The sequence below is a fragment of the Acinonyx jubatus genome, chromosome A3 (genome assembly GCF_027475565.1).
Source record: "Acinonyx jubatus isolate Ajub_Pintada_27869175 chromosome A3, VMU_Ajub_asm_v1.0, whole genome shotgun sequence".
NCBI lineage: Eukaryota > Metazoa > Chordata > Mammalia > Carnivora > Felidae > Acinonyx > Acinonyx jubatus.
The window spans coordinates 22,112,960-22,125,399 of NC_069388.1; the positions used below are offsets into that span (position 1 = coordinate 22,112,960).

The 12,440-nt window shown below is 45.8% G+C and overlaps 1 protein-coding gene across 3 annotated transcripts in view; it reads left to right on the top strand.

Moving 5' to 3' along the window:
- SOGA1 (suppressor of glucose, autophagy associated 1) overlaps window positions 1-12,440 on the top strand; it is a 74,252-nt gene that overhangs the window by 43,474 nt on the left and 18,338 nt on the right. For 2 of the 3 annotated variants that reach the window (XM_053199994.1, XM_027070038.2), the window contains exons 6-9: window positions 1,297-1,437; window positions 4,681-4,806; window positions 5,773-6,003; window positions 11,429-11,533. In XM_053199994.1, coding sequence (XP_053055969.1) covers window positions 1,297-1,437; window positions 4,681-4,806; window positions 5,773-6,003; window positions 11,429-11,533 — 603 coding nt within the window. The remainder of the gene's footprint in view (window positions 1-1,296; window positions 1,438-4,680; window positions 4,807-5,772; window positions 6,004-11,428; window positions 11,534-12,440) is intronic. The other variant, XM_027070040.2, reaches the window with a different exon arrangement.

Sequence of the window (12,440 nt, forward strand, 5' to 3'; positions counted from 1 at the left end):
TGTACTTATGATGTTGTATTTACTATTCATATACTTTTTGTGATCAGTGATCAGAGCTGGAGGTGCCCTGGTAAACAAAAACAGACATGATTCCTGCCCCCCAGCTTCTGTCATCTAGTGGGGAAGAAAGATGTTAATCAAAATATCCTGCCAGTGAATGTGACCTAGACTCTGGGGCATGGAAGACCTCAATCTGAGCCGAGATCAGAAGGGTAGATTACTGGGGAAGAGTGTTCTAAGAAGAGGGAACAGCCTGTGTGAAGGCATCATAGCAAGGAGGAGCAGCGTGTGCGCAAGGACAAAGAAAAGGAGAGAGTCTGGGTTACAGGGAGCGTTTTCATCCTGAGAGCAATGGAAGGGGTCTTCCCATGTCTGTACAGAGATTTGGCTCTTTTTTTTTTGACGACAACACAGTGTAGTTGTGCCAGAATTTCTTTAATCCATGCCCTGTTGATCTGGCTTTTTTTTTTTTTTAATGTTATTTATTATTGAGAGAGAGAGACAGAACACCAGCAGGAGAGGGACAGAGAGAGAGGGAGACACAGAATCCGAAGCAGGCTCCAGGCTCTGAGCTGTCAGCACAGAGTCCGATGCGGGGCTCCAACTCAGAACAAGATCATGACCTGAGCCAAAGTTGGACGATTAACCGACTGAGCCACCCAGGCGCCCCTTGATCTGGCTTTTTAAAGCAAGCAGACTCCCCCCTGTCAGGTCTCCCTCTTGGTTCTTCTTGAGGTAGGAATGAGCTAGGGCCGCACATGTTAGGACAGTTGAGGCTGGCTGAGAAAGTTTGTGCACAAGAGGGGCGCCTGGGTGGTTTAGTCGGTAAGCGTCCAACTTCAGCTCAGGTCATGATCTCACGGTTTGTGAGTTCGAGCCCTGCATCGGGTTCTGTGCTAACAGCTCAGAGGCTGGAGCCTGCTTCAGATTCTGTCTCTCCCTCTCTCTCTGCCCCTCCCTTGCTCACGGTCTGTTTTTCTCTCTCAAAAATAAATAAACATTAAAAAATTATTAAAAAAAAAAAAGGTTAGTGCACAAGACAGACATTCGCAGGATCAGTGTTTGCACTTACCACTACCACTTAGCTACTCATTCATCCTTTCGACAGACTCGCTGAGTGGTTGCAGGGCTGGGTCTGGGCTGCAGAGCTGAATCCACTGAGGCCCTCGCCCTCTGGTGGGTGGTCAGAGTCTCTTATTATAGCCTAGGGGCCTGGGGTGGGGGCTGCTTCTGGCACCCCTTGGGCCCCTCCCCATTGTTACCTCTGGTCTCTTCTGCCTGTGCCTCTGGGTGCAGCCTCCTGACTTCAGGGACCTGCCAGAATGGGAGCCCAGGATACGAGAGCCCTTCCGCAGTGGTGACTTGGACTCCAAGCCCGACCCCAGCCGGAGCTTCAGGCCTTACCGAGCTGAAGACAATGATTCCTACGCCTCTGAGGTGGGCCTAGGCCTGATCAAGCAAGGGGGAGGGCAGGAGGAGAGTGGCCGGGGCCTCCCCAAAGCTGAGCAATCCATGGAGAAGCTTAGCTGGTGATGATGTGGGTTTTGAGTATTCCATTTGGTTCTAAGCTTCCAGGCAGCAAGTGCTAAAAGGGAGACAAGGAAGTTGGGGCCATCCTCTTGGCCCGACAAAAGAAAGCTTATAAACTCCTTTGAAGAAATTGATTTTATTTTCCTATACTAAATTTCACTGGGAATTTAGTAATTTATGTCATTTAGTGAAACCACTCATTTCTTTAGCAGGAAGGCAGCAATCTTTACAGTCAGGCTGACTGGGTTCAAATCGTGGATCTGCTATATACTGGCTGTGAGATTGTAAATAAGTCACTTTACCTCTCCGATCCTCAGTTTTCTTACCTTCAAAATAAAGGTGATCCCTCATTGGGCTGTTGAAAGGATTAAATACATGAAAAGCCTTAAATCTGGTCCCTATTAGGTGAAGAGGAGGAGGAAGAAGAAGATGATACATCTCAGGACCTCAGGGGACCCACCAGTATGGTGGCTTTGTGGCCTTGGGCATGTTCCCATTCTCTGCCTGTATCTTCCCCTTTGTAACATGCAAGGATTAAAGTGGGTGATGGCTGTAGAATTTCTAGGATTCCCTGGTCCTTGAGGAATTCCTGGTAGTTCTGAGCCCCTCTCAAGCCTACTGAGTCTCCCCCAGCGCTTCATAATGAACCTGAAGCAAGAAAAGTCTTCTGTGGATGGGATGGAGCCTCCTTGAGACTCCTGAGCCATGGAGAACCCTGTGTGTTCCCCAAACTAAGAACCCTTTTCTTGTGAACATTCTTGGGAAGGCAATTTTGTAGTCCCAGGAAGGCCAGTCTGCAACTGCCCAGGGGGAGAAGCTCCCTTGAAGCTGATGGATCAAACTCTCTAAGTGGTCTGAGCTTCCAAGCAGCCATGGCAAAAGGGGAAAAAAACAAAATAAAACATGAGATACTCCGTTTTAATTTTCTGAGGAAAGGAGATAAGCCGACTCACCTGCATGCATTGGATTATTGTTTCATTCAACCACTTTTTACTGAGCAGTTACAATTTTCCAGGCACTGTGTTAGGCATTGAGTTCAAGGAGAACACTAGAGATTGCAGGTAGTATCCAGCCCTGCAAGGATCTTCAATATCAAATAGACGTACAAGGTATACCTTGAATCAGAGTGCCTTCCACTGCCAAATTTCCATGTTATTGGCTGGATAATAAATGTTTTTTATTTTACAGAGGGACATCTTGCCATGCCTGGGAATGAGTGACAGATGACATTCCTTTTTTTTTTTTTTCCTGCTTAACATGACAGCATAACATTTCCCTCTGTTATGAGAAATACTTAAAATTTTTTGGGGGGGCGCCTGGGTAGCCCAGTCAGTTAAGTATCCAGCTTTGGCTGAGGTCATGATCTCATGGTTTGTGGGTTTGAGCTCCATGTTGGGCTCAGTGCTGACAGCTTGGAGCCTGGAGCCTGCTTCAGATTCTGTGTCTCCCTTTTTTTTTTTTATTATTTAAAAAAAATTTTTTTTTAACGTTTATTTATTTTTGAGACAGAGAGAGACAGAGCATGAACAGGGGAGGGTCAGAGAGAGGGAGACACAGAATCTGAAACAGGCTCCAGGCTCTGAGCGGTCAGCACAGAGCCCGACGCGGGGCTCAAACTCACGGACCGCAAGATTGTGACCTGAGCCGAAGTCGGCCACTTAACCAACTGAGCCACCCAGGCGCCCCTTTTATTTATTATTTTGAGAAGAGAGAGACAGAGAATGAGTAGGGGAGGGGCAGAGAGAGAGGGAGACACAGAATCCGAAGCAAGCTTCAGGCTCTGAGCTATCTGAGCTGTCAGCATAGAGCCCGATGTGGAGCTCAAACCCACAAGCCACGAGATCATGACCTGAGCTGAAGTCGGATGTTCAACCGACTGAGCCACCCAGGTGCCCCCTGTGTCTCCCTTTCTGTGCTCCTCCCCCACTAGCACTCTGTCTCTCTCTCAAAAATAAACATTAAAAAAATTAAAAAATGTTTTAAATTGACGTATAACATACATACAGAAAAGCATATGTATTGTTTTGTTCTTCGTTTTTTTGTTGTTATTTTTTGAAAAGCACATGTATTGTAAGTGGACGGCTCAAATAACTTTCACAGACTGAACACTTCTATGTCATCAGCGAGCAGATTAATAAGTAGAGCATGACCTGTCCCTGAAGCCTCCTTTCTGGTCCCCATCTAGTCCCCATCCTGACTTCTAACAGAATAGATTAGTTTTGCCTGTTTAGCTACAAATACTTATAAACAGGGGAGCCTGGGTGGCTCAGTCGGTTGAGCGTCCGACTTCGGCTCGGGTCATGATCTCGTGGTTGACAAGTTCGAGCCCCGCGTCAGGCTCTGTGCTGACAGCTCAGAGGCTGGAGCCTGCTTCAGATTCTGTGTCTCCCTCTCTCTCTGCCCCTCCCCTGCTCATGCTCTGTCTCTCTCTGTCTCAAAAATAAAGATAAACATTAAAAAAATTTTTTTAAACAAATACTTATAAACAGAATTTCCCCTCAAAATGTAGAGTTTTACTGTCTTTTTCCTAAGATTTTATTACATAGTCATTACAAGCAATGAATAACTATAGCAAAATCCCTAAGCAGCATTGCATAAAGATTTAAAAGAAGTCAGGATCCCAAGATTGTCACTTGGTTAACCGCTGTTCACATTGAGTATGTGTGTCCGTGTCCTTCCTGTTTTTCTGTGGAGGTATATATCTATCTTTTTGACTTTTTATTGAAGTATAACATACTAATGTACCTACAATAAAGGACAGTATCCTTACGTGTACAGTTGATTAGATTTTTACACGTGTGTAGACCTATTAACCACACATATTAATCCCCTTATCCGAGTTGTTTCTAAATTTTTGCAGTTATAAACAATGAGACAGCGAACATTTTTGTGAATCAGGCTTAGCTTTCTCAGTATATTTTCCTCAAATGCATTTTGAAGAGAGAAATTATCAAGGTGAAATTATAATAATAGCTAGAATGATGTGCACTCTTTTGTTTGATCTTTATGACAGTCTCCTGCAGTAGGGACAGCCATTGTGCCTGATTCGTGCTCAATGGTCAGCTCAGGTCCCGCCTAACTCTCGTTCTCTGACCGCAGCTTCTGTCCCCCTCCTGCTGTCTCCCTCTGTGTCCCTTACCCCTACCCCAGATCAAGGAGCTGCAGCTGGTGTTGGCTGAGGCCCATGACAGCCTCCGGGGCCTGCAAGAGCAGCTCTCCCAGGAGCGGCAGCTACGGAAGGAGGAGGCCGACAACTTCAACCAGAAAATGGTCCAGGTGGGTGGCGTCCAGTGCCCCCGGCCCCCTGCACCAACTCCTCCTTCTCTTCTCTGAACTGAAGGCAGAAACCTCAGGGCTCCACGGGTCTTCAGAAGACAAGGGTATCGGGGAAACCTGAGTCCAGCCCTTGCTGTACTTGATTGAGCTGTACTGGGCTGGAATCCTGGGCTTGTCCTTGGTGGCCTGTGTGACCTCAGGCCAATCCTGTCTCCTCTCTGGGCCTCAGTTTCCCAACTATGAAATACTGCCCCCAGCAGAGCCAAAAACCTGTGGCAGAAACGTCGTAGGTCTGGCTGGTAATTAAGGCAGATAGTCTTGCTAATAGAAAGCTAATAGAAACCTTAATAGAAATGTATAAGCCCTTACTGTATGTCAGGTCCATGCAATGCTCTTTTCACATATTATGTCCTTTAATCCTTAGGATTTCCCCTATGAGGTGTCCCAATTTTACAGATGAGGAGACTGATGACCAGGGAGCTGCAGTGCATTCCCAGGGCGAGATTCTAATCCAGGTCTCTGCCCGCTCTCAGTCATGACTTTGCATTCCTTCCTGGGGAGTTGCATATTCTCACTCCCGGCATGCCCTTTGTGTTCCACATGGGTCACCTCTTCCTGCCATCAAGGTTCACCTGCCCGGGTTCCTCATTAAATGTGAAGAGTTCCCATGAAACTTTGGCAGCCAATATGTGCTCATTATGTGATGTCTTGGCTTTTATAGTGAGACAGAGTTGGGTTCAAATCTCGCTTCTCACTGATCTGTAACTGTGATTGCTGCTGCTTTTGAGTTTCTCTTCTCTGGGGTTTATCTTAACAGAATGAGCTGATAGTGGTGGAGCCCCTACCAGGGATCACCAACAGGCACCTCCCAAAGTTTGCTCTCTGTCTTTATCTGAGGCCTGGAATGGGATGGGGCAGAGCTGGGAAGACAGCCGTGGGGTGCTCATGCTCTCGCCCCCCTCCCAGCTGAAGGAGGACCAGCAGAGGGCACTCCTGAGGCGGGAGTTCGAGCTGCAGAGTCTGAGCCTCCAGCGGAGGCTGGAGCAGAAATTCTGGAGCCAGGAGAAGAACATGCTGGTGCAGGAGTCCCAACAATTCAAGCACAACTTTCTGCTGCTCTTCATGAAGCTCAGGTGGTTCCTCAAGCGTTGGCGGCAGGGCAAGATTTTACCCAGTGAGGGGGATGACTTCCTTGAGGTATGTATGGTTCCCCTGGGACTGGGACTAGAGCAGGGGTAGGATGGGGAAGATAGGTCTAGAGGGACACCCAGCTGGCAATGACATAGCCCTGAGGCTCATCTACAAGCCATCAGCTTTCAGGCTTCCATCCCTGCATTCATTCCCTCATTCAGCATCTGCTTGTTGAGAACCAGCCCTATACTGGGTCCTGTGGCAGGTGCTGGGGATATTGTGGTGAAGACAGACTTGCTCCTGCCTCACCAGGAGAAAGTCTCTTTGGGGGCTGGTAGATCTCTAACACCTCTTTAATATTTGTCTATTTCCCTTTTTAAGAAACCTCAGAGTCTTTATTTATTTCTTTTAATGTTTGTTTATTTTGAGAGAGGAGAGAGAGAAAGAGAGAGAGAGAACACGAGCAGAGGAGGGGCCGAGAGAGAGGCGGGGGGAGAGAGAATCCCAAGCAGGCTCCACACTGTTAGCACAGAGCCCAACACGGGGCTCGATCCCACACTGTGAGATCATGACCTGAGCCAAAATCAAGAGTCGGATGCTCAACTGACTGAGCCACCCAGGCACCCCAACAAACCTCACAGTCTTTAGCAGGCAACAAGATCTAGGTAAATTTAATAATCTAGTTTTGCTACTATTGTATTATATGCAAATATAGTATCTACTTCACATATTGTATATATTGCACACATCTTAAGTGTATAGCTGATGAAGTTTTGTTGTATACATCTGTATAGCCCCTACCCAGATCACACAGAGCACATTTCCAGTGCCCCAAAAGACTCCCTCCTGTTCCAGAACTCTTTTCATTTGGCACAACTGAAATCCTATACATGTTAGACAAGAATTCCCTATAACCCTTTCCCTTGGTCCCTGGCAGCCACCATTCTACTTTCTGTCCCTGTGATTTTGTCCACTAAGTATCTCAAGAGGAAGCATGCACTTTTTGTCTTTTTATGGCTGGCTCAGTTCACTGAGCATAACATCCTCAAGGTTCATCCACATTGTAGCATATTGCAGAATGTCCTTTCTTCTTAAGGCTGAATAATATTCCATTGTATATATGTATAAACCACATTTTGTTCAACTTTATTAAGGTATAATTGACACATAGAAGTTGTATATATATAAGGTGTACAACTTAATGTTTTGATATATGTATACATCATAACATGATCACCTCAGTCAAGCTAACTAACATGCCCATATCACTTCACATAGTTATACTTTCTTTCCTTTCTTCTTTTTTTTTTTTATGGTGAGAACACTTAAATGCTCTCTTAGTACAATACAGTACCGTTATACAATACAGTATCGTTAACTGTAGTCATCATGCTGTACATAGATCTCCAGAACTTATTCATCCTGCATAACTGAAACTTTGTACCCTTTTTTTAAATGTTTATTTATTTTTGAGAGAGACAGAGAGATAGAGTATGAGCAGGAGAGGGGCAGAGACAGAGGGAGAGACAGAATCTGAAGCAGGCTCCAGGCTCCGAGCTGTCAGCCCTGAGCTCGATGCAGGGCTGAAACCCACGAACCATGAGATCATGACCTGAGCTGAAGTGGGACGCTTAATCAGCTGAGCCACCTAGGCACCCCTGAAACTTTGTACCTTTTGACCAACATCTCCCCATCCACCCACTTCCCTTCCCTTGGCAACTACTATTCTGCTTGCTGCTTGTATGAGTTTGGCTTTTCTTCCATTCCACATTTAAGTGAGATCTTGCATTATTTATCTTTCTGTATCTGACTTATTTCACTTAGCATAATGTCCACTAGATCCATCCATGTTGTCAAAAATGGCAAAATTTTCCTCTTTTATGGCTGAATAATATTCTATTGTGTGTATACACACACACACACACGTTTTCTTTATCCATTCATTTGTGAACACTTATGTTTTTTCTGTATCTTGGCTATTGTGAATAATGCTGCAATGAACCTGAGAGTATAGATTTCTCTTTGAGATCCAGATTTCATTTCCTTTGGATATGTACCCAGAAATGGGATTGTTGGTTCATATGGTAGTTCTGTTTATAATATTTTTAGGAACCACCATGTTGGCTTTTTTTTTTTAAATGTTTATTTTTGAGAGAGAGAGAGAGCACGCGCTCAAGCGCAAATGGGGGTGGGGGCAGAGAGCGAGGGAGACACAGAATCAGAAGCAGCCTCCGGACTCTGAGCTGTCAGCACAGAGCCTGGTATGGGGCTCAAACTCAGAACTGCGAGATCATGACCTGAGCTGAGGCCAGACACTTAACCAACTGAGCCACCCAGGCATGTCCATATTGACTTATTTTTAACCACCATATTGATTTTATCTGAAGCCCAGTTTTGGCTGCTGAGTTAGATGCTCCCTCACACCCTACAAAATGAATTGGAGGCCACATAGCCTATATTTTAAGTCAATCTGTCTTAGGCAAATCCTCCATATTTGGTAAAAATCTTTCTAGTCATTTCCATGTGCTAGACTAACAAAGAGAAACAGAAACTTACTTTAGAAAAAAATAATAATGTGGGGCGCCTGGGTGGCTCAGTCGGTTAAGTGTCCGATTCTTGGTTTTGGCTCAGGTCATGATCTCACAGTGCATGAGATTGAGCCCCCGCATCAGGCTCTGTATTGATAGCGTAGAGCCTGCTTGGGATTCTCTCTCTCTGCCGCTCCCCCCTGCTTGCATGCACATGTTCTCTCTCTCAAAATAAATAAATAAGCATTAAAAAATAAAAAGAGGAATAAAATTTAAAAAAGGTAAGCATAGAAAATGAAATAATTTATGTACCTGTAATTAAGAGAAATACATACATTTACTGAAATAGACGTAATTAATAAGATATAAACATAACTAGGGGAGCCTGGGTGGCTCTGTCAGTTAAGCGTCCAACTTCGGCTCAGGTCATGATCTCGCGGCTCGTGAGTTCGAGCCCCACATCTGACTCTGTGCTGATAGCACAGAGCCTGGAGCCCACTTCGAGTTCTGTGTCTCCCTCTCTCTCTGCCCCTCCCCCACTCACTCTGTCTCTCTTTCTCTCTCTCTCAAAAATAAATAAACATTAAAAAAATTTTTTAAAGGTACAAATATAACTACATACATTGTAAAAATAGATATATACACACGTATAAATATTATATGAAGTGCATGTGTAGAAATATGTATAAACATATGCATATAACTATATAAATAATAAACTTGATATACATTCATACCCTCAAAGAATATATATGTCCATTCTGTATAATGCAGAATTATACATGTGAATGATAAAAACCCACAGGTATTGAGTATGGTGTTCTGGGTACTGTGTTAAGTACTTTAGGTAGATTATTGCATTTCATCTTTACAAATATGCTATGATACAGAGATAATTATCATTAGATAAAGATCATTGATTCTTTGCCTCAATTCTGAACTCCAGAAACTCTGAGAGCTATGTTTTATTGTATCGAACTCAGTGGGAAAAGATGGGCCTGACATTCGTTTGGCAGCAAAACCTTTATTTATCCAATTTCATGGTAATATTCATATGTTTATAGAGGAAACATCAGTGTGCTTGAGCATAGAGTGTTACACCAGACCCCGCTGGGGCAGTTCATTTGTACAATATACAATGTAGTTACCACATTCTCTTTCTAAATCCCCTTTCATTCTGAATTCCAAGCACACCCAGCCCCAAGGATTTTAGAGAAAGAATCATGCACCTGTGTATACAGACAACCGAAGTCTGTATGTTTAGATACTCGTGACCAGCGACAGAATAAGGTGTTTGTTCAGGCAGGCCCTGCTCCCCCTCACATACTTGCAAGCCTCAGTGCCTGTCCTGACACTAGAAACCCTTCTTCATTTGGTTTCTAGGACATCACACTCTCTTGGGTTTCCTTCCACCTCACTCACTGGTTGTTCCTTCTCCATCTCCTTGGCTGGGCCCTTCTTCTCTCCCTGACCTCTCTTAATGTCAGAGTCTCCAAGGCTCAGCCCTTGGGTCACATCTCTCCCTTACCTACACTTACTCCCTTGGGGAGCTTACCCAGGCACATGGCTTAAATGGCCTTTCTTGCACATTGTGAATCTATCCAGAATGTATTTATTTAGAGTTTGACCCAGCCACTCTACCCTCCCTCCCATCCCTCCCAGCTGAGCCACCGTCACTTCTTGCCTGGATTGTCACTGCAGCCTCCTACCTGGTTTCCCTGCTTCTGCCCTTGCAGTCTTCCACCAAGTATCTTGCATTTAGAAGGATACGAGCTGAGCATCTTGTATTCAGGTGGCATATATTCCATGTGGATGGCATCCCCTGCAGTTTTGTGATATGGGGTTCTGTTGCTGCAGTGATCTCATGAAACTGAAAGTCAGGTTGGCATCACTGCTCAGCTCACAGTCCTCCCCTGGCTCCCATTTTACCCAGAGCAGAAGCCAAAGTCCCTACAAGTCCCTGGCCTGGTCAGCCAGCCTTGTTCCCTGTACCTCTCTCACTTCCTCCCTGCCTCTCTTGCTTCCCTCAAACAAACGTGTTCCCACCTCAGGGCCTTTACGTTTGCTGTGCCCTTTCCCTAGAATTCCTAACCTGCAGGTGTTCACGTGGCTTATTCTTTTACCTCCTTCGGGGCGTTGCCCAAATATCCACATCTCTCTAAGGCCCTCCTTGACCACGCACATGCACCACATCCCAAATCCTTTGCTTGTTCTCTTTCTCCATGGCATATCTCCATGTGACATTCCAAACATTTAATGACATTCATACATTTCACTTATTTGTTTGATTTCCTGCTACTGGAAATGAAAGGGCTTTTGTCTGTCTTGCTCACTGATATATTCCCAGCTCTGAACAAAGGGCCTGGCGCATGATAGGTATTCAATAAATATTTGTCGAATCAGTGAGTGGATACATGAATGAATGATGGGTGAGCACCCCAGTCAGAAGCTGGCTTCCTTCTGCGTCATTCCCATCCTGAACCTAGTACCCTGGTCTCCTTGGCTGGCTCTGGACTTCTGCCCCAAATCCATCCACAGCAAACCAGGATGGCTCCCTCTGTCCACCCAAACCTTTGGTTGCATTTATCTATAATTATGGGGGTGCCCATGGTCCTTTTATTGCACCCACAGGGCCTACCTTGACCCAGCCTGACAACATGGTTAATTCTGAGTAGCTCTCAGGGATGCCTCACGGCCCCTGAGCCAGAAGAGGTGGTAGAGAAGGCCACAACGGCCTGCGTTTCCAGCTGTGTGCTCTTAGGCCTAGGTGGTGAGCAATAGCCAAAGTTAAAATTTGGGAAATCGGTGTTGAACTAGAGTAGTTCATCCTGAACCATAAACCCCCATTCTTTCTTCCTACCTGACTGTGTAAGACCCTTTCTATCAGGGCCACTAGCCTGAATCCCTTCCCCCGACGGTGAGACTCCCAAGCATGATACCCTTCTACCCTCCATTGAATGTAGGTAAATAGCATGAAGGAGCTGTACCTGCTAATGGAGGAAGAAGAATTAAATGCCCAGCATTCAGATAACAAGACCTGTACAGGGGACAGCTGGACCCAAAACACGGTGCGTTCCCAGCCTGTTCCCAGTCCTGTCCTGCCCATGGTTCGTCTATTTAGCGATCACTTCCTGCCACCTTCTCTGACCTGTCTTGCATGGGGTACTAAAGCTTCAGAGGATTATTGCCTGTTTACTGCCCCAGATGCTTAGTGCTATGGGGTTCATGAGTCATCCAGGGTAGTGACAGATGATGGACTGTGTGGTCACATGTAAGAGAGCAGTTAATTCTGTGTGGATCACAGAGAAGGGGTAATAGGTGGTAGGTTTTGAAAGATGAATGGGAGCTTGCATAATAGAGAAGGGAAAAGGCCCTTTTGGACTGAGAGAATTGTATGCGCAAAGGTGTGGCAGGGTATTCTGGGATTGGCTGAGGCTCGGGATGTACATAGTGAAGGTAAGGACATCAAGTTGGAGGGTCATATGAAGAGAGGCCTTGTGGTCTGGAGTCAGGAACCGTCAAATCAAGCCATGGGGCAGAGAGAGCAATGGGGTCAGGCTCCCAGGTTCATACACAGTGAGCGTGGGTAGGTGGGAAACAGGTCATTGGCCAAGGAGAGAAGATTGGGACTGAGTCAGGCAGTCAGGAGGCTGCGTAGTTCGTATTTCCCATCTGGCCCATGATGGGTTAGACAAGCAGATCTTGGGCAAGGAGAAAGACTCAGGGCCTAGACTCTACAGAAGCTCAAAGAAGCCAAGGCCCACGTCACATTTAGGCTGAGCAATAATTGCTGTAGCCTCAGGGGTTTTTGTTTATGTGAGGCTGGGGAACATGTCAGGCCATGGCTGGGCTTGTCATGCCCATTTTATGGGTGAGATGACCTAGGGAGGTCATGCGGTTTGCTCGACACCAGGTAGAGTCCTGGGCTGGACTCTGGGTGAGTGCTCCCAGCCCAGGCTCCCCTTCCCATGCCTT